A 24,936-nucleotide genomic window follows, 5' to 3' on the forward strand; every position below is an offset into this window, starting at 1 on the left:
AATATATACCTATCATGTCACTATACGCTGACACAATTTGAAGTATAACAATCAAAGCACTTCATTTTCGTTATAAATGTCGATTTCGATTCTTTAACCTTTACGAGCCAATTAGATATAGACCAACAAAGATTATGTCGAAATGTTAAATATTCGTTCGTAGTTGATCAAAAAGTATCGGGTTTAAGTTTTGAGTATAGAATTACTCGGGTTTGAGCTTTGAGTATGGGGTTGGTTTTGTTAGAGAGCATTATGATTACTGATTAAGTTGGGTGGAATACTCATATATACCCGTTTATTAATCCTTGTAGCGCTAACAAGTAACAACTTGTTTGAGTGGCTATTATATATCGTTTCATAATGTACCGTATAATATTATATACTATTTTGTTGTGTTGTTTCGACATATATATTATTTAGATATAATGTCATGTACTAATAATGTAAAAAAATAAACTTTTAATATTATAAAATAATAATTATTATTATATAAGAAAAATAGGATAAAAGAGAAAATAAAATTATTTAAAAATAAGGACGACAAATTTAAATGATAAAGAAATTATCAAAATAAATATAATATTTAAAGTTACGATACATGCCTCACACGTAGTTGACGAGCTGCTCTATAAAACACTGTTTATCCGAAACGAAAACAGGTTGTCACAGTCAGTTGCACAAAACATCGTCGAAACCTTCTTCCTCATAAACAAAAAGCTCAAATTTCTGCAACCCTAATGGAATCTGAGAGAGACGAAGCTTCCAATCGACACTCAAAGCGGAGCAAATGCACAAAACGTGCTCAATTGCCATCAAATTCAGCCTCCAATCAACACCCAAAGGGGAGAAAACGCACAAAACGAGCTCAATATCCATCAAATTCAGTGCAATATTCAAACTTGAAAATCCCTGTTCTTCCACCAGAACTCATCACTGAAATCCTCTCAAGGCTTCCAGTCAAATCCCTCTTGCAATTCAGGTCTGTTTCAAAATCTTGGGTTGCTATAATCTCTAGCCCTGAATTTATCAAGATCCATCTCAGTTTATCAGCTAATAAAAACAAGGAAGACACCCACCATATACTTAAATTAGGTCTTAGTGGATCGGGTTGGAAATTTAAAGACTGCCCTCTTAGTTCTTTATTTTGTGACTCTGTTGTTAACGAGGCTTTTGACTTGGTTTATCCCATTAAAAATGCCAGTAAAGATATCAGTATTGTGGGTTCTTGCAATGGATTGATTTTGCTTGCCCACTATTCAGAATATTCGTTACTATGGAATCCAACAATTAGAAAATGCAAGAAATTGCCTGAGTTTAAACCTAGATTGAAGAAAAATAACTATGCCGTATATGGTTTTGGATATGATGAGTTCCATGATGATTATAAGGTAGTGGGTATTTTTAATAATTATGGCGGTTCAGATTACGTGGAGTTCAAAATGTATAGTCTAAAGAGTGATTCTTGGACTAGTGTTGATTATTGTGGGGAGATATTAAATGCTTCAGGCTCTTCTCAAAAAATGAAATTAGATGGTTGGGGTTTGTTTGTGAATGGGAAGCTTCATTGGGATACTATTACTTCTGGTCCAGTTGTGCGTACGGGCAAGAACATCATTTCTTTTGATTTAGCTAATGAGAAATGGGAAAAGTTGGAGAAGCCCTTAGTTGGAAAGAATGAATTGTGTGTGGGAATGTTGGGAAGTGATCTTTCTGTCTTTTGTGATTATGAAGAATCTTATTTAGGTGCTTGGGTTATGAAGGAGTATGGGGTTAAAGAATCTTGGGTAAAGATGTTTACCATCGAGTATCCAAAAGGTCAATCTCTGTATCCACCCTTTTTCATGTCAAGTAAAGGTGAAATATTGGTGGTGTTTGGATCAACTTTCATGATATACAATTCAAAAGATCACTCAGTCAGATACACAAATGTTACTAACTCTGGTGATTGTTCTCTTACGGAAATCTACATTGAAAGCTTGGTTTGTCCTTTTTCTACTGAAGGGACAGAGAATGCAACAAAAGAACGGAAAAAGCTCAGATCAAAACAATCGAGTAACAAATAAATTGTAAGAGTACTTTCTTATCGAGTGCTTTTTAAATTCTCTTTTTTATTTCAAATGTAGAACAAGACGTGTATGTGAAGGATATCTTTAAACCATATTGCTTTCGGACTAGTTTTGGGTTGCTAATTGCTAGATGTATATTTTCTTCAAGTCTAACTTCTCATTCTTTTACTTTTTTGGTCAACAAAGGATTAATCTTTTTTCACTTTGACAGTAACATTGACATAACCAAGATGCATTGCAAGGATAAAGCATATTTGTTTTTTGGTAACAAATGTAAATATTACCATTAACAACAAAACAAATACACCTAAAGAGCACCTAAACTATACTACCATCCTCTAGACGGGTAGGTTAGTGCAAGTAGTAGGCCTCCAATAAACAGCTAATTACACAAAAACTTCTGTAGTATCCTATTGTATCGCTGAGCCCTTTTAGACATTCTAAGTAATTCTATTCTTTCTACAAATTCATTCTTGATCTGTGTCACTACTACGTCAGTATTCACAATAATTCCTCTAAAAAGTTTCAGCTGGATCAATTTAAAGGGAGCATGCTTAACTCAGGACAATCTCATCAGGAGGAATTTTCAACTACCTAACAAATGTTACATGTGCCTTTGCAACCCAGAGACAATTAATCGCTTGTTTCTTCATTGCCAAGTTGCAACAAGTATATGGAACATGTTTTTGTCACTTTGTGGACTGCACTGGACTATGCCATTCAATGTCAGGGAGGCTTTCTTGAGTTGGAATGCCTTGAGAGTTGGGAAGTCCATCAAAAGGATATGGTTTATGATTCCTGCTTGTATTTTGTGGTGCATATGGACAGAAAGGAATCAAAGATGTTTTGATGGCATTTCAGTTGCCAACCATGCACTCAAGGCCAAATGTTTAGTTAATCTTTTTAGTTGGGTTAATTTTACACCTATATATAACCCTGACTCTTATTTGGAATTTATCAGCGCCTTAGCCTTACAATAGTTTATTTTTTGTCATTGGGCTGATATTTCCCTATTTTTGTAACCTATGCATCCCCTTGGTGCTTCTTGTTAATGAAACATAACTTATTTCATCAAAAAAAAGAATTCCTCTAAAAAGTTTCCAGTTCCTAGCTCTCCACGCATGGTATATCCCGGCACTCCACAAGGCTGCTACTACTTCCTTCTGTAGCTGCTTCCAATATTTACTCTTTATCTTGCCCAACACCTGCTTCACTTCACCAACTGGAATTGGAATTCCAGTCCATTATGTTAGTGCAATTCTGATTCTTCTTGTCCAAGCACAATCCACAAATAGATGTGTTGATGTTTCCTCCCATAGCTCATCACATAGACAACAACTACCATTATCCACAGGAATGTTCAACTTCTTTAACCTTGCCTTGGTGAGTAGTCTCTCATGCACTGCCAACCATATAACAAATCTATGCTTGGGTTGTGAGATAGAATTCCACATTAGTTCTGCAATTCTCAGTCTATTCTGCTGACCTAGTAAAGAGATGTAACTACTCGTGATTGAATAGTTTCCCCCAGGAGTCGGAGTGAACTGCCCTTCCGTGTACCAGCCTTGCATATCCACTTTAATGGAGTTGATCTTTTTCCAATACCAACTACTATCAACGGGAGGCTTATGAGTCCAAATATCCTGGTTATGCCTCATATATATGCCATGTACCCATTTCACCCATAATGAGTCCTTTTTGCTAGCCAACTGCCATAATAGTTTACTTACTGATGCACTGTTCCACTTCCTACTACCTTTGATATTCAACCCTCCCAACTTCTTTGGACAACATACTTTCTCCCAAGCCACAAGTGAAATTTTCCTCTTTTCCTTGGTGCTACCCCATAAGTATTCTCTATATTTCCTATCCACCTCCTTCAAGACACTTTGGGGGAGTATAAAGGTTGCCCCCCAGAAACTCTGAATTGAGAATAGAACACCATTAACCACCTGTAGCCTTCATGCATAGGACAATTGCTTAGAGTAGACTGTAGTAATCCTGTGTGTAATTTTTTCTATGAGTTGATGGCATTCCATTTTACTCCATTTCTTTGAAGAGAGGGGCAGCCCAAAGTACCTTATTGGGAAAGTACCTAAGGTAAATCCAGTGATATGAATTAACTGTTCCCTGATGTTGTCATCCACCCTGCCAAGAATATGCTGGACTTATCCATGTTAGCCTTCAATCCTGTGGCATTACTAAAATGAGATAGAGCTTCCATAACTCTAGAAACTGATTGTGCATTTCCTTTGCAGAAAATCATTAAGTCATCTGCAAATATCAAATGTGTAAGCTTAAGCTGTTTGCACATAGGATGATATTGGAAATCAGGTAGCTCTCCCATACACTTCAGTATTCTAGATAAGTATTCCATAACAAGCACAAAGAGCAAGGGAGACATAGGGTCTCCTTGCCTTAAGCCTCTTCCCCCCACCCCCACCCCCACCCCCGAATCCATGCCCTTCACCATTTACTTTTATTGTGTACATAGGAAAAGTAACACAAGTCATAATCAATTTAGTGAACTTAGCAGGGAATCCATATCCATTCAGGGCTTGTTGAATAAACTTCCAACTCACCATATCATATGCCTTATGTAGGTCGATTTTCATCAAACATTTTGGTGAGGTTTGTCTATTATAGTGTCTAAGTAGATCATGGCAAATTAAGGCATTGTGTGCCATTGACCTCCCCTGAACAAAGGCTGATTGATTGTTTGCCACAGTTGAAGTAATGGCCACCTTCAATCTACTACAGATAAGCTTGGATATGCATTTATATAACACATTACAGCATGAGATAGGCCTGTATTGGCTAGCAGTCTCTGGTTCATTAATTTTTGGAATAAGAGCAATATTGGTAGCATTCAATTGCCTGAGCAGCTTCCCATTGTTGAAGAATTCAAGAACTGCCTCTATTACCTCCTTACCCACTATGTTCCATGCGGCTTTAAAAAAGCCACTTTCATACCCATCTGGACCTGGACTTTTGTTACTATCAATCCTGTATAAAGCCTGCTTGACATCTTTGGCTATGTAAGGTTGGAGCAGTGCAATCTGTTGATCCACTGTAAGAGTTGGCCCATTCCTGAATAGTCCCTCACAAGGTTTCACTCTATTCTCCAATGTTCAGCTCTTTCAATTTCCTCTTTAAAACTTTTAAGTTTCCTGACCACCTGTAACATTGTGCACCCCTCAATTTGGTTGCCCCATACTGCTCGTACTTTCTCTGTGAATAGTGGATGTTGTGCCCAGGTATTACAGTATTGAAAGGCTTTCCTTCTCCTGTTATTGGTCTCATCTATAGTCACTTGTGCAGGGCAATGATCACTAAATATGTAGCTTTACATGACGGCATAGTATCTAACCATGCTTCATTGATAAACATCCAATCAATTTTGGAGAAAATTCTCTGCTCGCTATGTTTGTCATTCCATGTGTACTGCTGCCCTTTATGAGGAAGTTCAATTAATCCACAAGCATCTATGCATTGTTGAAAATCAATTACTTCAGCCCAAGTGACAGGATTGCCCCTATTTTGTCTTCCACTCTCAAAACTGAGTTAAAATCCCCCAATATTAGCCAAGGTATTTGACTTCCCTGACTGAACTGTGTTAGATCATCCCATAAGTCATAACCCCTTCCTATATATATATATTTTTATTATTATTATTATTTTTATTTTTTATTTCTTTGACAGGCCCACGCGTCTTGTTTCTCGTTCAGAAAAAAATCTCAAAACTTGGATAACGACTTCTAAAGTATTAGCAAGAAAAAAAAAGACTTCTAAAGTCATTTAATTACTATTGTTTTAGAAGATATGAAAAACTCAACTACTAATTCTTTTAAAAAAAGGTAATTTAAATAAGGAAAGAATCTTATATATAATTCCTACTTAGTATTAGGATTTTTTACCTGACTCAAATGAGGAAAGATTTAATAGTCAAACTTTAAATTAATTCGAAAAGCCTAAATATTAGGAAAATAATTTAAATGACTATTTTGTCTAGTGTGAAACCTATTTTTAAAGGGTGAAAAAGGCGAACGATATTTCACTAAGGACCTTCGTGCTTTTAATATAATATAGATTTATTAATCATATCTAAATTTGCAAAGACATAAAGTCGAACCATCCGAGATTGGGCCCGAGCAGGGAACTTTACGTAACTGTCACAATTTAAAAGAAATATAACAAATTCGTAGCATGAAATCCAATATTACAATTGTGGCAGGAAAATATTTATATTTGTTTCACACTGTTCCATTAAAATAGGAATATTAATTATTAATCTCTAAACATAAGCAATTTGAATGGAAAGTCAATAATTCTTTGTACAAAAATCATGCCTTTTTTCTCTTTATCTATTAGCTTTCCTTCCTCTTCTTCATCTTCTTAATTTTATTTTCTGCCGAAACCAATATATTTTATAAATTTGTTCCATTAGTTTTCTTTTTAATTATCTTTCTTAAGTTTTTCTCTTCCTTCTTTCTTCCATTCTTAACATAAAGATCTTACTTCGATAATAATATGCGTTAATGTATACAAAACGTATATAAAAAAAACTATTGAATTAACACATATAAAATATACAAAAAATATACATAAAAAATACATATTCAATTAAGATGACACTTAGACAAGTGAAATATACATAAAAAATATATATCTTAAATTTAATTAAGATGTCATATAAATATACAAAAAAAATACATCCTGAATTAAAATGGAACTTGACATATAAAATATATTTAAAGTATACATTAAAAATGCATCTTAAAATAAGATGGCACTTCACAAATAAATATACAAAAATTATATACATAAAAATACATTTTGAATTAAAGTGATACTTGATATACAAAGTATAAAAGACGTATAAATCAATACATCTTGAATTTAGGTGGCATTCACATATACATCAGATTTTAAAAAATAGAGTGAAGAAGATGAATGTTGGGCTTAATTTTTGTAATATGCTAATAATGAAAAAATAATTCTCTTTATGAAATAAATAATAAATGATGTTATATTTTAAAATAATAATTAAAAAAAGATCAAGATGTAAAATACTCTAACCAGGACTAGTCATTTCAGATAATCATTCTGCATTTGCTTCTATGGGATTAGGGACCACGTGATTGTGTTAGTAATGGAAATAACTTTCTTTTTCTTGCCTATTATCACTGCAAAACAAATAAAGGTAATGATAGCATGTATATTTAAAGATTAAAGTTCAAATATTGTTGCTACTTTTATTACATTAGCCTTTAACGATAAAAAATATTTTTTTATTGAAATAAACGATATGCTCACAATTCATGACGTCATTTTAACAAATTACCTAATTTTAGTGGGCATTCTAATCACGTCGTATTTTGGTGCTTCGTTCATCCCTATAACGATCCAACCGGTCGTTTTGACTTTTAGAACCTCGTTCCTCTAAATAAGACTTCTTGTATGTGTTTTTACTAATTTATGACTTGCGGGGATGGTTGGTTCAGGATTTGAAAGTGTTCGAGTTAAAATCGGAGCACTTGGTTCCTTAGTTGGCTTTAAAAGGGGCAAGTTTGACTTCGATCAACATTTTTTAAAAACGACCACATAATCGGAATTTGACGGTTCCAATAGGTTCGTATGATGATATTGGACGTAGGCGTATGTTCGAATCTGATTTTGGACAACCCGGGAGCGTTTCAGCGCTTAATAGTGAAAAATTAATTATTTAAAAGTTTAAGGTTCTTTAAATTTGGTTTGGAGTAGGTTTTTGAGTTATTGAGGTCCGTTTGGAATTCCGAGCCTGGAAATAGCTCCGTATGGTGATTTAAGACTTTTACGCAAAATTTGGTGTCATTCCGAGTAGTTTAAGCATATTTCGGCGCGTTCGGAGTAAGTTTGAAGAATTTGAAAATTCTAAGTTGAATCAATTTGGTTTGAGGTGTGATTCCTAGTTTTGATGTTGTTTTACACATTCTGAGGGTTCGGGCAAGTCCCTTTTATGATTTCAAACTTGTTGGTATGTTCGGGCGGGGCCCCGGAAGCCTCGGGTGTTAACCGGACGAGGCTCAGACCAAGGTTGGATTTTTGAAGAGCAGCTATTGCACCAGGCTTCTGCTGCAACCGCATCTGCGCATAGGCAGCCGCAGGTGCGAGCTATGAGCCGTAGAAGCGAAAGAGTGAGGGCATCCTAGCCACCGCAGGTGCGGAAGTTTTGGCGCACCTGCGAGACCGCAGGTGCGAGAGCAGTGGTCGCAGGAGCGGATGGACTCGCAAAAGCGGTCCCTTTTGTCCGCAGATGCGGAGCTTGGCCAGGTAAGGGAAGTGCGCACCTGCGAGGATTTTTCCGCAGGTGCAGGACCACAGATGCGGCCAAGGCACCGCAGGTGCGAACAATCGCTGGGCAGAATCGTTTTTAAGAGCGGGATTTGGCTCTTCTTCTCTTATTTTTCACTTGGTTGGGGCGAGTTTGGAGAGCTTCAAGGAGGGATTTTCATCATCTATGTCAAGGTAAGTGATTCTCACCTATTGCAAGTTAAATACTTGGATTATATATGGATTTAGACTTAAAAATTTGTAGAAATTTGGGATTTTGAAGAAAAATCTAGAAATTGGTATTTTTGGATTTTAACCACGAAAATGGCTATGGAATTGGATGGAAATGGTATATTTGAGTTATTGAGGTTATGGGTAACGATTTTCTCTGAATATATCCGGAATCCGGGCACGTGGGCCCGGGGGTAAATTTTAAAAATTTTACCATTTTGGGTTGGGTAATTAATTTAATAGTCTAATTTTGAATTATTGAGCATGTATTAATTATTTTATATAACATTTGGATAATTTCGGATTTTCGGCATCAAATTGGGATTTTTTTCACGACATCGTGATTGGAAGTGGGCTTTGAGACAAGATAAGTCTCTTGCCTAACCTTGTAAGAGGGAATTTACCCCATAGGTGATTTAAATTAATAATTATTGGTAATTGTGGGGGCCTACATACGCACGAGATGACGAGAGTCCATGCGTAACTACTAATATTGCTAAAGTCCAGTTTAGGACTCAAATCATGAATTACTTGTGATGATTGTATCCTTATTTAATTAAAGCAATAGAATTATGTTGCAAATTGTTAGAGAAAATGGTAAAAGATTGAAATCTCACATACTTAAAATTTTGTTCAGAATATTTAACTGTTGTAGAAATTTGTACATTCTCCTGCGTTAAATCTCAAGAATGTATATATATATATATATATATATATATATATATATATATATATATATATACACACACATTCTCATTTCGGAGGTTCATAAGAAAATGTCCTCCTTTCTTGTGGAGCGGGCCGAATGCCTCGGCAGTATAGATGCATCTATGGATCGCACCGCATGTCCCTCGGTAGTGTACACTACACTCTGGATCGGACCGTACGAACACGACAGAAATTGTGCCTGATAATAATAATTACATGATACCTTGATATTTTAATTGCTGCTTGTGAAGTTAATTGATAAATTGAAAATTATTGAAATATAAGGAATTAATTATTTCTGCTTGTTAAGAAAATTATTGTTGTTCATCTAAAAATCATGTTTAATTTAATATATTCTATTGTAATATTATTGATCCATAGTGAGTGTCAAAGTCGACCTCTCGTCATTACCTCTTTGAGATTAGACTTGATACTTACTGGGTACACGTTGTTTACATACTCATGCTACACTTGCTGCACATTTTTTTGTGCAGGTACAAATATGTCTAGCGGCCTTGTGGGCGCAAAGGTGTGGTTAAAATAAAATGCGGGGACTTAGGTGAGCTGCATCCTATATTACGATCCGCGGCCAACACAGTCTCCTTCAGAGTTATTTATATTTTCCTGTCTAATTTATATTCTGGACGGATGCTGTATTTTATTTTACTCCCTAGTAAATGCTCATGCACTTGTGACTCCGGATTTTGGGAGTGGTTATGGGTTGTTTAGTAATTTAGTTGCTAAAATATTTATCACTTACTCTATGAGTTCTATCTTTACGATTTAATTGAAGAATTTTTTATTTCAAAAATACTAAAATGGGTAATTAAGTTAATTAATTATGGTTGTCTTGCCTGACATCGGTGTTAGGCGCCATCACGACCTTTAATGAATTTTGGGTCGTGACAACATGGTATCAGAGCACTAGGTTCACTTAGGTCTCACGAGTCATGAGCAAGTCTAGTAGAGTCTTACGGATCGGTACAAAGACGTCTGTACTTATCTTCGAGAGGCTACAGGGCTGTTAGGAGCGCTTCCCTTCTTGATTCCTCATCGTGCGATTCGATTCCTTTGAGTCTTATGCCTTTGTTTCCTTCCTATTCAATCTTTTACAACATGAAGCGCTTATTATAAATTGGGAATCGAGGAAGTTTAATGGTACTACAAATGTGGTGTAGGATGTTTCTCCATGTGTATTTGATTTGGTTATTGTCGTCGCCTTGCGGAAGGCCGCTCTGTCGTTTCAGCTCAGTATCAGTATTACCTAAGGTTTGAGATTTGGAATTGATTGCTATGACGATTCATGCGTTGCTATCGCACAATGTTCATGTAATGGTAGGATGCTTGTCTATGCGTCGGGGCAGTGAATGACTTGAAAGGAGGCTTTACTCAGTACACGATTCAGAGATTCAGTATTTTATTTCTGGTGGAGGACATGCAATCAGACTACAAATGCTCAGGTTTGGGTCGATGGCGGTAACGAGACTTAGTATTTTCGAGCATGGTGGAATCTTCATCTGTGATGTGGTGACGACGTCCTTGATGGAATGTGTTAAGCTCGTCGGTGTTGTGGTCTTCTTCAATTCGCCTTTGGGGCAGGGTATTGTGAAATAATGTCGTGGAAACGGTTGTTACAGATCGCGGTGTGCAGTGGTTCAGGATCGAAGCGGTGTTTCTAGTATTGATGGCTCGAGAAAGATAATCCTCAGAAAGGTTTAAAGTTGGTAGTGATCGATTGGTTCAAGTGCTACAAAGATAGATATTAATTTAAGGCAACAACTGGGCAGCGAAGGATGAGTAAGGACATGTGGGAGGTGTCTCACGGTGGTTAAACTTCTAGAAGGCCAAGTGTGAGAAACATGAGTCGAGTAGTTGCTTAAAGAAGTGAGTTTGACCAAAGTGGGATAGTGGCAGAGTAGCATATGGGTTCTGTGGTAGAATGACTATACGCCTTGAGAAAAGTTTAGAGTGATTTCGGAATTATGGTGGACAGTGACTGGGTCTACAGACTTAAATTTGGAATATTGGCTATTATACGGCGGGAGATTGGATGCGACAGAAATGAGTTGCTTAATATGAAGCAGGATACAACATGATTTTGGATTGGAATGTATTGTCGCACCTTTAGTTGATGTCCATGAGGAGTGAACGGACCTGTACAGCTGGTGAACGAGCACGGGTTCAGGATGTTTTATTGGTTTCGTGGTAATTGTACTCGGTGCGACATGGTTGGAGGATGTCAGCATGGAATTTCCATAGGTGGGATATCTCCTGTGAGCTGGTCAGCGCTTGCGTGGTGTTGACGAAGCTTCTACGTAGAATTTTACTGGCTATCCGGTAAGAGGTTGAGCATGTAAATGCGGCTAGTGATTCAGAGTGTTCATGAAATGGTTAACATGAAGATTTCGAGGAATTTGGCGGGTCGATTGTGCGAGGTCATGTCAATAAAGAAGAAGGAATCTTGGTAGGTTCCAGGATTATGAAATTGTAGCTTCAAGCTAAGTGGAAGAGCCCCACCATCTACGATTGGATTACATGATTGTGTACTTGTGAGGTTTCTGATTATCGGCATATTGGTGGGTTATTACGACTAAGGAAAGAGAACATCAGTGGTGATTTGAGCCAAGGATTTGAGGAACGTGTGCTACAATTGGCCTTATCGATTCATGTTCAGGCTTTGGGAAGACTCCGGATTTATGCTTCGTGTAGATGTGATGTACAAGAAAGCTGATTCAGCCGAGTGCTTCTTTGAGAGGGCGTTCACATGCTAGCAGAGCGTTGGAGTTTGATCATATTTGGGAACAAGTCAGAGTGGGTGACTCTCAACAACGGTCTTAGTGGATTCAAAATTAAAGTGCGGTGCCTAAGGACTTCGAGTCTGTGGTATGGTTAAGTATCCAGCTTTTGCAGTGGATTATGAAAGAGGCTTGGGGTGTTCTATGTTATTTTTGATCTACGGTGTATCATTGGAGAAATTGGATAAAATACCTTCGAATTTGTAAAGGAATTATCGGAATGGGTGTACCAGTTGAAGATGCCAATGTGCGCACAAGGAGGGTATGAGTTAGTTTGCGTGTTTTGAGGAAACATGGTCTCGTGAAATAGGGTCACTCAGGATGAGTGCAGTTTGGGTTTGTTATATTTTGAACGGAGCTATTATTATTCCGAAGGCAAGTTCGGAGTAAACTAAAAGAAGTCGGATCGGTTAGCAATGGTTGAATTAGCCTGATGGCGGCAGTGATCAGTTCCTTCAGCGTGTTAAGTTATACATGTGATTTGTGGCAGTACGTGCGAGGCTTGGCGGCCGTCGTAATTGATTTTACATAGAGGCATTCGATTATTATGGCCTTTTATGTGAAAAATGGATCCTGGAAGAGTTATGGTGGTTTAAACCACTACTTGAGGTTTCTATTTTTCTACGATTATGGGAATTCAGTCACATATTGCAATGTTCTCCTGAAACGAGTAAAGTGAAAGGTTTCTATATGATGAAGTGTGTATCCTATTAGTGGTTTAGGAGTTATGATGAAATTCTTGAGTTTTCGCGTGTTGGTGAGATATGTGCGGTGAGCGGCATGAAATTTGAAAGTTGAGGATCAAGGTTGCAGTTCGGTGTTGATAGGGAGGTCACGATCTCGGACGAGTAAGGAAGGATTCAGATGTTTAGAGTAAGCTGGTATTGTCTTTAGCGTCACTGAGATCGGTGTCATGTGTAAGAGGCTTTGTGTACTGATTTGCGTACTTTCGATTCGCTTTACAACACTGTATGATTGGTGGTCTGGATGTGTAGACTTTGCTACCTGGTGCGGAAGGTCATGGGAGCGTACCCCACGGGGAGATTGTATAAGTGTGACATGTAGTCACTTAATTGATCAAAGATTTAAAACCAGGTATAGAGATTGTGGTACTATCTCTAATATGAGAATTTATGCCTGAAGGGCGCTCGATTTATTTGGCTTTGGAATGTGGAAGTTTATTTCGGATTTGACGGTTGTTCTTGTGTGTCATGGGAAAAAGGGTTATTGTGGATCCTTGAAAGGTTATTAGCCCAGTGCGGTATGATCAAAATCGGCTTGAGGTCCGTGTATGGATCTAAATATGAATGTGGGTTCTATATCAGGCTGGATGTGTTCATTTCAGCATAACATTGTTTTCATAGAGGTCTTCGGGCCTTGGATGTTATTTCTGTTGTCGGCTCTTCCGTGTGGTCTCTATTGTGCCATGTGGGTTATGAGGCGGTTTGATTATTCGCACTCGTATTGAGATCACGTATAGTTTGCGGTGTTATATGAGCAGGATGGCTCTCGAGATGCATGTCATTTATTTCACCTTAGTCATTCTTGAGTTTGGTAACGTATGGAACTATCTGATGGTATTGTACACTTGGCGTGCTTGTGGTTGACATTCGGGTACTTCGTAGGTATAAGCATTTTGGCTTGATGGGTACTTCCCTATTTATTGCCATGTGTGGATCGGGTGGCACGCCGCAACAGGTATGTTGTTTGGATCGGGTTGCACACTGTAACGGTATCATGTATGGATTGGGGTGCACACCGCAACAATATGATGTTGAGTATGGTTCCCCATATCTATTCTTGCATGTCTTATTTCTCATGATCTGAGGAAGGTTCATAGCACTTTTTCGGTTGTCTAATTTGTTACGTGGGTTGAGTAGTTCTTTCCAGAGTTCGTTTTTCCTTATGTATCACATTCGAGTTTGTGGCTTGTTGTCACATGGTGGCATTATATGAGACTTTTGGTAGTGATTGTGGTGGCTTATTACCAGAACGACTTGTACTGGGTGAGGCGAGATTTTTGGACCTGGGATCCGTGCGATTGGATTTTTATGAGGCATATTAAAGATAAAATATCGTTATTTGGTTCATAATGAGGTAATGGTTCCTGTTAGGAGGAGAGACTCAATGTTTTGTCGACTCGGCAAGTGGTTATGAATTTCTACACATCTCTTCCGTCATGGAAGTACTGTAAGAGTTGGAGTCGAACTTATATGTGTCATGAGGTGTGTTGTGAGCATCATATTCATAGAATTTCGGCTATTATTGTCAGAGGATGTTATTGTGGTCATGAGAATAATACAGTGCATGGTGTGAATTCAGTGAGAGTATACAATGGTACATCGTGTAGTGATTGAAACGGTTTAGAAGCAGGCCTAGTAGAAAATTTCGGATGTTGAAATTTGGCTTTAAGGCTTATTTGCCTAAACAAAGGGGAGGATCTTCAGATTTTCTCGAGCTAATGTGCTCAACTAGGTTGTGGTAGCAAAGATAGGTGCTCAATGTGTTAAATAATAATTTCAGCAAACTCCGGAGCAGTTCTTAGCACGTTCGAGGATGAACGTATATTTAAGTGGGAGAGAATGTAACGACCCAATCGGTCGTTTTGACTTTTAGAACCCCGTTCCCCTAAATAAGACTCCTCATATGTGTTTTTACTAATTTATAACTTGCGGGGATGGTTGGTTCGGGATTTGGAAGTGTTCGGGTTGAAATCGGAGCACTTGGTTCCTTAGTTTGCTTTAAAAAGGGCAAGTTTGACTTCGGTCAACTTTTTAAAAAAACGACCCCGAAATCGGTATTTGACAGTTTCCGAGCCTGGGAATAGCTGCGTATGGTGATTTAAGACTTTCACGCAAAATTTTGTGTCATTCCGAGTAGTTTAAGCATGTTTCGGGAGTAAGTTTGAAGAATTTGAAAATTCTAAGTTGAATCAATTTGGTTTGAGGTATGATTCTTAGTTTTGATATTGTTTTACACGTTCTGTGGGTTCGGGCGAGTCCGTTTTATGATTTCAATTTCAAACTTGTTGGTAGGTTCGGGCGGGGCAACAGGGGCCTCGGGTGTTAACCGGACGAGGCTCGGACCAAGTTTGGACTTGGGAAGAACAGCTGAAGCTTCCAGCTTCTGGTGTAACCGCACCTGTGCTGGGGCAGCCGCAGGTGCGAGCCACGAGTCACAGGTGTGAAGGAGAGGAGGTTGGCCAGCAATCGCATGTGCAGAACATTTGGGCGCACCTGCGAAGGCGCATGTGCGAAGAGGGCAACGCAGGAGCGGGCGATGGGCGCAGGTGCGACACATGGACCGTAAAAGCGGTCTCGTAGGTGCGAGACGCTGACCGCAGAAGCGGGAGAGCCGGATAAGGGGGAGAGCCGCATCTGCGAGGTCTTTTCCGCAGATGCGGAGCCGCAAAAGCGAATGGGTTTTTTGGCAGAACGCTTAAAGAACGGGAAAACAATCATTTTGGCCCATTTCTCTCCATTCTTGGGCGATTTTGGAGCTTTTTGAGAGGGGATTTCAACTAGCAACTTGAAGGTAAATTAATTCTACACACTTTGAGCTAAATACATAGATTATGGATAGATTATAACCTGTAAATCATGGAAATCAAGGGTTTAGGTGAAAAACCTAGGTTTTGTGAAAAATGAGATTCTAACAATGCAAATGGTTATGGAATGAGATGAAAGTTATAGATTTGAGTTTTTGAGATTATGGGTAATGATTTCCTCCGAAAATTTCCGGAAGCCGGGCACATGGGCCCGGGGTGAATTTTAGAAATTTTAACATTTTTGGCTTGGGTAATTAATTTAATAGTCAAATTTCAAATTATTGAGCATGTATTAATTATTTTATATAACATTTGGATAGTTTCGGATTTTTCGGCATCGAATTAGGACTTAAACGCGACGTTGTGATCAGGAAGTGTACTTTAGGACAAGGAAAGCCTCTTGTCTAACCTTGTAAGAGGGAATTTACCTCATAGGTATTTTAAATTAATAATTGTTGCTAATTATGGGGGCTACGTACGCACGAGGTGACGAGAGTCCGTGCGTAGCTACTAATATTGCTATGTCCGGGTAGTTTAGGACTCAAATCATGAATTACTTGTGATAATTGTATCATTTATTTAATTAAAGTATTAGAATTATTTTATAAATTGCTAGAGAAAATAGAAAGAGACTTAAATTTCACATACGTGAATTCTTGTGCAAAAATATTTGATTGTTAATGGAAATTGTACATTCTCATGTGTTAATCTTACAATATCTTCTCATTCCGGAGGTTCATCTATGGATCGTGATGCACGTCACTTGGCAGTTGTCACGACCCAAAATCTAACCGTCGTGATGGTGCCTATCATGGAACTAGGCAAGCCACAACTCAACATGAGTACAACCAACTAAGTAAGTACGCGAGGTGTAGGGAGTAACGTGAGTACAACCAACTCAGTAAGTAACAAGTCCAACCTTTGGACTGAAAGGTAGTGACGAATTCAACCGGAACAGTTAAAAATAGAAATAAATGTGCAGAAATGTAGGCATGCTTTCAAGTTAAATAGATAGTTCAAAACAGTAAAGTAGATAAAGTCTGGACAGTGTGAAGAATATAACTCTTCTACTTTTACATGCCAATGCACATGTTATATGTGATGCACTATGCTAAAGCCTCATGTGCTCACGCCCTTAAATGCTCAACTGCTCGGTACTATATATGACCTATACGGCCCACGGAATATTCATCCCGGAATATATATATCACTGACTATCAGTCACCCAATACTGAGGAAGGCCAATCCGACCCGTGAAGAAGATCCATCTCCAGGTATCAAATGCTTCGGACAAGATCCATGTCCAGGGAAAATTCATCCCTCAATAATATCAATCGCGCTCACTGAGGGTGTGTACAGACTCCGGAGGGGATCCTATAGCCCAAGCGCTATCATAAAATCAGTATAATCGCTGTGGCGTGCAACCCGATCCCATACATGTCACTCATAATCAGGGTCTAGGCCTCACTCAGTCACCAATCTCTCTAGTCTCACTCACGGGCTCACAATGTCATGAAAACTAGCCCAAAACAATGATATGATGTATCAATAAATAACAAATGAGACTGAGATATGATATGAAATGAATGAATATGACTGAGTACGTAATATCAATGAAATCGCTAAGGTGACAGCAAGAAACGACCACTATGGGTCCCAGCAGTACCGGCACTAAGCCTAAATATGATATCTAGCATGATTGACAGCTCAATTACTTTATCACATGATGAAAACACGGATATCAACAATATAGAATCGCTATACGGTGCCATGGAATCAACCAGGTCACAATTCTCACGGTGCACACCCGCACGCCCGTCACTTGGCATGTGTGTCACCTCAATATAAACCACATAACATAAAATTCGGGGTTTCAAACCCTCAGAACCAAGTTTGAAAGTGTTACTTACCTCAATCCGGGCAAAACTCTACTCCAAAATGCCTTTGCCTCTCAAATCGGTCTCCAAATGTCCCGAATCTAGCCACAAGTAGTACAATACAATAAATATAGGCAAAAAAGAGTTCAATTCCACAAGAAAAGTACTAAACTATAGCCAAATTCCAAAATCGAATCAACCCCCCCGGCACACGTATCGAAATTTGACAAATTCACGAAACCTAAAAGCCCATTCACTCACGAGTCTAACCATACCAAATTTATCAAAATCCGACCTCAAATGGTCATTCAAAACCCAAAACTTAACTCTCCAAATCCCTAGCCTCAAACCCTTAAATTTCATCTCAAACACTCACCAACAAGGTGTAAATGCAGTGGGGAAATGTAATCATTGAAGAACAATGGACACAAGGATCTTACCTCAAGAATTCCCCTTGAAACGCCATCTCAAAATCTCTAAGTTCCGAGCTCAAAATGTTAGAAATGGTGAAAAACATCTCAAAACCTCGTATTTATATGTTCTGCTATGGCTTTTCGCACCTGCGGACATTTAGCCGCTTATGCGGCACCGCTTATGCGGTCCATCATCCGCTTCTGCGGAAACTCACTTAAGGCGACCAACTGCTTCTGCGGTCCAAATCCTGCTTCTGCAGGTGCGCTTCTGCGCAAGCCTTCCGCTTCTGCGGACCAGTGGCTCCCAGCCATTTTTGCTTTTGCGATCCTCTACGCGTATCTGCGGACACGCAGGTGTGAAAAGGACATCGCACCTACGACTTCTGCCAGCCTCCTCCTTAACTGAATTTGCAAACCCCTTCTTACTTCTACGAGCTAGCACCTATGGTGCCCACTCCGCAGGTGCAGTTACACCAGCAACAGCAAAAACTTCAGTTGTTCCTCAAATCAACTCCAAGTCCGTTAACCACCCGAAATCAACCCGAGGCCCCCGGAACCTCAACCAAACACACCAACAAGTCTTATAACCCAATATGAACTTAGTTGAATCCTCAATTCACCTCAAACAACATCAAAAGCACAAATTACATACGGATTCAAGCCTAATGAACTTTGAAATTTCCAAATTCTACAAACGACGCCGAAACCTATCAAATCATGTCCAATTGACCTCAAATTTTGCACATAAGTCATAAATGATACCACGAACCTACTCAAACTTTCGAAATCGGAATCCGACCCCAATATCAAAAGGTCGACTCCCGGTCAAACTTTCCAAAATTCTAACTTTCGCCATTTCAAGCCTAATTCTACTCCCCACTTCCAAATCACAATCTGGACACGCTCCTAAGTCCAGAATCACCCAACGGAGCTAACGGAACCATCAAAATTCTAATCCGATGTTATTTACATGTAAATCAACATCTGGTCGACCTACAGATGTTTTAAGCTTTCAATTAAGAGACTAAGTATCTCAATTTACTCTGAATTCTCTTTGGACCCGAACCAACTAACCCTATAAGTCATAAAGTAACAGTGAAGTACAAAAATGAGCAGAAAAGGGAGAACAGGGCTACAACTCTCAAAACAACCGTCCGGATCGTTACATCCTCCCCCTTATAAATAAACTTTCATCCTCGAACGGGTCTAGAAACATACCTGGAGTCTCAAATAGGTGTGAATATCTGCTCCGCATCTCCCGCTTGGTCTACCAAGTAGCTTCCTCAACCGGCTGACCTCTCCACTACATCTTTACTGAAGCATATCCTTTGACCTCAACTTCCGAACCTACCGGCCCAAAATAGCCATCAGCTCCACATCATAAGTCAAATCACCATCCAACTGAACCGTGCTGAAATCCAAAACATGAGACAGATCGCCGATGTACTTCCGGAGCATAGAAACATGAAATAATGGATTCACACTCGACAAGCTAGGTGGCAAGGCAAGCTTGTAATCCACCTCCCGAATCCTCTGAAGTACCTCAAAAGGCCCAATGAACCGAGGGCTCAACTTTCCCTTCTTCCCGAACCTCATAACACCCTTCATGGGCGAAACCTTCAGCAAAACCTTCTCCCCAACCATGTAAGACACATCACGGAGCTTCCTGTCAACATATCTCTTTTGTCTAGGCTGCGTCATGCGAAGCCGCTCCTGAATCAATTTGACCTTGTCCAATGCATCTTGAACCAAGTTTGTGCCCAAAAGCCTAGCCTCACCGGTCTCAAACCAACCCACCAGAGATCTATACCGCTTTCCATACAAAGCCACATACAGGGCCATTTGGATGCTCGACTGATAACTGTTGTTGTAAGCAAACTCTGCGAGTGGCAGAAATTGGTCCCATGAACCCCCAAAATCAATGACACACGCACATAGCATATCTTTCAATATCTGAATAGTGCTCTTCCCGTTGAAGAGAGACATCTTGCAATTGATGTTTAGGCTTTGGCCAATCGGTTCGTGAGATTAGATATTTCAGAGCCTAGTCGGGGTCTAGCTTGTGTGGTTTCTCAGTCTTCCTTATTTGATCACATCAGAGTGCTCCAGTATAATGATCCCCATTTGCTTATTCTCAAGGGTAGGGTTTAGCATGGTGATGCCAGAGATGTAACTATTGGGGATGATGGGGTAATGAGGATGTAGGGATTTGTGTGCCCAATGTGGGTGCGCTACGTGAGTTGATTCTTGAGGAGGCCCACAGTTCGCGGTATTCCATTCATCCGGGTGCCACGAAGATGTACCAGGACTTGAGGCACGCAGTTTACATCACAGTTTTGGAGAGTCGTGCAATGAGAGTTGGGAACTTAGGTGGAGTTAAGTACAATATTTCACCCTCAGAACCAAGTTTGAAAGTGTTACTTACCTCAATCCGGGCAAAACTCTACTCCAAAATGCCTTTGCCTCTCAAATCGGTCTCCAAATGTCCCGAATCTAGCCACAAGTAGTACAATACAATAAATATAGGCAAAAAAGAGTTCAATTCCACAAGAAAAGTACTAAACTATAGCCAAATTCCAAAATCGAATCAACCCCCCCGGCACACGTATCGAAATTTGACAAATTCACGAAACCTAAAAGCCCATTCACTCACGAGTCTAACCATACCAAATTTATCAAAATCCGACCTCAAATGGTCATTCAAAACCCAAAACTTAACTCTCCAAATCCCTAGCCTCAAACCCTTAAATTTCATCTCAAACACTCACCAACAAGGTGTAAATGCAGTGGGGAAATGTAATCATTGAAGAACAATGGACACAAGGATCTTACCTCAAGAATTCCCCTTGAAACGCCATCTCAAAATCTCTAAGTTCCGAGCTCAAAATGTTAGAAATGGTGAAAAACATCTCAAAACCTCGTATTTATATGTTCTGCTATGGCTTTTCGCACCTGCGGACATTTAGCCGCTTATGCGGCACCGCTTATGCGGTCCATCATCCGCTTCTGCGGAAACTCACTTAAGGCGACCAACTGCTTCTGCGGTCCAAATCCTGCTTCTGCAGGTGCGCTTCTGCGCAAGCCTTCCGCTTCTGCGGACCAGTGGCTCCCAGCCATTTTTGCTTTTGCGATCCTCTACGCGTATCTGCGGACACGCAGGTGTGAAAAGGACATCGCACCTACGACTTCTGCCAGCCTCCTCCTTAACTGAATTTGCAAACCCCTTCTTACTTCTACGAGCTAGCACCTATGGTGCCCACTCCGCAGGTGCAGTTACACCAGCAACAGCAAAAACTTCAGTTGTTCCTCAAATCAACTCCAAGTCCGTTAACCACCCGAAATCAACCCGAGGCCCCCGGAACCTCAACCAAACACACCAACAAGTCTTATAACCCAATATGAACTTAGTTGAATCCTCAATTCACCTCAAACAACATCAAAAGCACAAATTACATACGGATTCAAGCCTAATGAACTTTGAAATTTCCAAATTCTACAAACGACGCCGAAACCTATCAAATCATGTCCAATTGACCTCAAATTTTGCACATAAGTCATAAATGATACCACGAACCTACTCAAACTTTCGAAATCGGAATCCGACCCCAATATCAAAAGGTCGACTCCCGGTCAAACTTTCCAAAATTCTAACTTTCGCCATTTCAAGCCTAATTCTACTCCCCACTTCCAAATCACAATCTGGACACGCTCCTAAGTCCAGAATCACCCAACGGAGCTAACGGAACCATCAAAATTCTAATCCGATGTTATTTACATGTAAATCAACATCTGGTCGACCTACAGATGTTTTAAGCTTTCAATTAAGAGACTAAGTATCTCAATTTACTCTGAATTCTCTTTGGACCCGAACCAACTAACCCTATAAGTCATAAAGTAACAGTGAAGTACAAAAATGAGCAGAAAAGGGAGAACAGGGCTACAACTCTCAAAACAACCGTCCGGATCGTTACATCCTCCCCCTTATAAATAAACTTTCATCCTCGAACGGGTCTAGAAACATACCTGGAGTCTCAAATAGGTGTGAATATCTGCTCCGCATCTCCCGCTTGGTCTACCAAGTAGCTTCCTCAACCGGCTGACCTCTCCACTACATCTTTACTGAAGCATATCCTTTGACCTCAACTTCCGAACCTACCGGCCCAAAATAGCCATCAGCTCCACATCATAAGTCAAATCACCATCCAACTGAACCGTGCTGAAATCCAAAACATGAGACAGATCGCCGATGTACTTCCGGAGCATAGAAACATGAAATAATGGATTCACACTCGACAAGCTAGGTGGCAAGGCAAGCTTGTAATCCACCTCCCGAATCCTCTGAAGTACCTCAAAAGGCCCAATGAACCGAGGGCTCAACTTTCCCTTCTTCCCGAACCTCATAACACCCTTCATGGGCGAAACCTTCAGCAAAACCTTCTCCCCAACCATGTAAGACACATCACGGAGCTTCCTGTCAACATATCTCTTTTGTCTAGGCTGCGTCATGCGAAGCCGCTCCTGAATCAATTTGACCTTGTCCAATGCATCTTGAACCAAGTTTGTGCCCAAAAGCCTAGCCTCACCGGTCTCAAACCAACCCACCAGAGATCTATACCGCTTTCCATACAAAGCCACATACAGGGCCATTTGGATGCTCGACTGATAACTGTTGTTGTAAGCAAACTCTGCGAGTGGCAGAAATTGGTCCCATGAACCCCCAAAATCAATGACACACGCACATAGCATATCTTTCAATATCTGAATAGTGCTCTTCCCGTTGAAGAGAGACATCTTGCAATTGATGTTTAGGCTTTGGCCAATCGGTTCGTGAGATTAGATATTTCAGAGCCTAGTCGGGGTCTAGCTTGTGTGGTTTCTCAGTCTTCCTTATTTGATCACATCAGAGTGCTCCAGTATAATGATCCCCATTTGCTTATTCTCAAGGGTAGGGTTTAGCATGGTGATGCCAGAGATGTAACTATTGGGGATGATGGGGTAATGAGGATGTAGGGATTTGTGTGCCCAATGTGGGTGCGCTACGTGAGTTGATTCTTGAGGAGGCCCACAGTTCGCGGTATTCCATTCATCCGGGTGCCACGAAGATGTACCAGGACTTGAGGCACGCAGTTTACATCACAGTTTTGGAGAGTCGTGCAATGAGAGTTGGGAACTTAGGTGGAGTTAAGTACAATATTTCACCCTCAGACAGACGGACAAGGGCGTTGGTCAGCCCAAAAGACATCACAAGGAACTCATAATGACCATAACAGGTCCTGAAAGTTGTCTTAAGAATATCCGAGTCCCGAATCTTCAACTGGTGATACCCAGACCCACTAATAGAAAATAGAGCTATTTGCAACGGTTGCAAATCCGTTGCAATAGGTCTCTTGCAACGATTTGAGCACCGTTCCACTAGATCGCGTACCAATAGGTCTGTTGCAACGGTTTATTGTAACAGTTCTGAAACCGTTGCAATATGACTTCTATTGCAACGGTTTTAGACTGTTACCATAGGCTTATATATTGCAACGGTTATTTCGTCTAATGGATCGGTGTAGAACCCGTTGAAATACTATTTGTTGCAACAGTGGTTGATGCTATTGCAACGGTTGTTGATGCTATTGCAATGGTGTTTATGCTAAAGTAATGATTTAGATGATATATTACAACAGTTAAGACGAGCTATTGCAACGGTTTATTAAGACTACTGCAACAAATTATTAATGCTATTAAAACGGTTTCTGGAACCTACTGCAACACCTTAATAATACACTGAGATTTGCATAATCACAAATGAAACTCTTCATCATCCAAAATATCTAACTTGTATTATCCATATATAAAAATAAAATAGACAATATTGTTTTTTAATTCAAGGGTTGGCATACATAAGTTTTCAATAAGTTCTACCAAATAAATGATTCTTCGAACATCTGAAACTCTAGCAACGATCAACCAATACTATCAAGTTCTTCATTGTTACTGTCTACCTTTACTTGCTTCACCTACAAAAGATTATAAATAAATAATTTAGTAAAAGTTTCACAGAAGAATATATTCACAATTAATATTAAGCCAAAAACTTTTACTTCTTTCAGCTCTTCAAAGGAAACATTACATGCCAAATATTTTTAGGATCCATCAATTAATTGATGTTGTAAGCACACCAAATATAATAAAATATAAAAAATTTAAACACTATGTTAACATAAATTCTGCATAAAATTAAAACTATCATTTACTAGTGAGGAAGATATTATCACCCTATCTCTGGGTTCTCGTGTTGGAAAAGAATCACTACACCAATTCATTCCATAAATATCTAAACTACTATATTGAGAAATAGAGTTAAGTCGGTTCAAATACCTCTAAGGGATGAAACTAGAAATGTAGCTTTTAACGAGGTTTTGTTACTAAGTGATAGTACCAAACCGAAATTATACATCACACATAAACCTACTAACCAACCAAATATATCAATATCCGTTGAAAGAGAAAAATATGGCACTCAAAAAGGCAAGTACTTATATATGTATATCACATTTGGTAGATTAGAGAAAATATAGTATCCAATACATCCAAACACGTATTTAAGAGTAACAGAGTATATGACTATCACTATTTATAGTTGGCAAGAAAAAGCAAAAAAGTATATTAATGATAGTAGTTGAAGTTTAATTCGACAAACAGAGAATAAGTTTTTTCACTCACACCCTTTTGAAAATAAAAAAACTAATTGATAAAGAGAACATACATAATGAGAAACATATCTGTTAATGTTCATGTATATCTCTTTAGAATGATACATGTACACCAAAAGCCAAGAAGAATATGTCTACTAAGCCATGCACCAAAAGAAAAGGCTTGGAGAATTTGAAAATGCCACTGTAAATATATCAGCTACTCTTTCCTAAGTCAACCATAATAAAGAAGAATATTAAGGATTTTAGGTAAAGTCCAAAACAGAGATGAACATTGTATTATTTT

The 24,936-nt window shown here is 39.2% G+C and overlaps 2 protein-coding genes across 3 annotated transcripts; one reads left to right on the forward strand and one right to left on the reverse strand.

Annotated features, from left to right (window-relative positions):
- Positions 1–617: 617 nt before the first annotated feature.
- Positions 618–3,109, forward strand: LOC104097725 (F-box/kelch-repeat protein At3g23880-like). Of its 2 annotated transcripts, none has more exons than XM_009604339.4 (2): positions 618–2,066; positions 2,590–3,109. In XM_009604339.4, the coding sequence occupies exon 1, from the start codon at positions 738–740 to the stop codon at positions 2,061–2,063; it is 1,326 nt and encodes a 441-aa protein (XP_009602634.1). In that variant the 5' UTR covers positions 618–737; the 3' UTR covers positions 2,064–2,066; positions 2,590–3,109. The 2 variants fall into 2 exon arrangements, with proteins under 2 accessions (XP_009602634.1, XP_009602635.1); XM_009604340.4 differs by having other exon boundaries at positions 2,596–3,109.
- An 18,714-nt stretch (positions 3,110–21,823) lies between these two features.
- LOC138898254 (uncharacterized) lies at positions 21,824–22,740 on the reverse strand. The gene is made up of 2 exons (XM_070184307.1): positions 22,297–22,740; positions 21,824–21,829 (listed from the first exon to the last, which is right to left on the reverse strand). The coding sequence occupies exons 1-2, from the start codon at positions 22,738–22,740 to the stop codon at positions 21,824–21,826; spliced, it is 450 nt and encodes a 149-aa protein (XP_070040408.1).
- Positions 22,741–24,936: the final 2,196 nt, after the last annotated feature.

This window comes from Nicotiana tomentosiformis, chromosome 8 (assembly GCF_000390325.3).
Source record: "Nicotiana tomentosiformis chromosome 8, ASM39032v3, whole genome shotgun sequence".
In the NCBI taxonomy this organism is placed as follows: domain Eukaryota; kingdom Viridiplantae; phylum Streptophyta; class Magnoliopsida; order Solanales; family Solanaceae; genus Nicotiana; species Nicotiana tomentosiformis.

Excerpts from the sequence above, each read along its gene's own strand:
- LOC138898254 (XM_070184307.1), bottom strand. The coding sequence starts at position 22,740 with ATGTCTCTCTTCAACGGGAAGAGCACTATTCAGATATTGAAAGATATG.
- LOC104097725 (XM_009604339.4), top strand. The coding sequence starts at position 738 with ATGGAATCTGAGAGAGACGAAGCTTCCAATCGACACTCAAAGCGGAGC.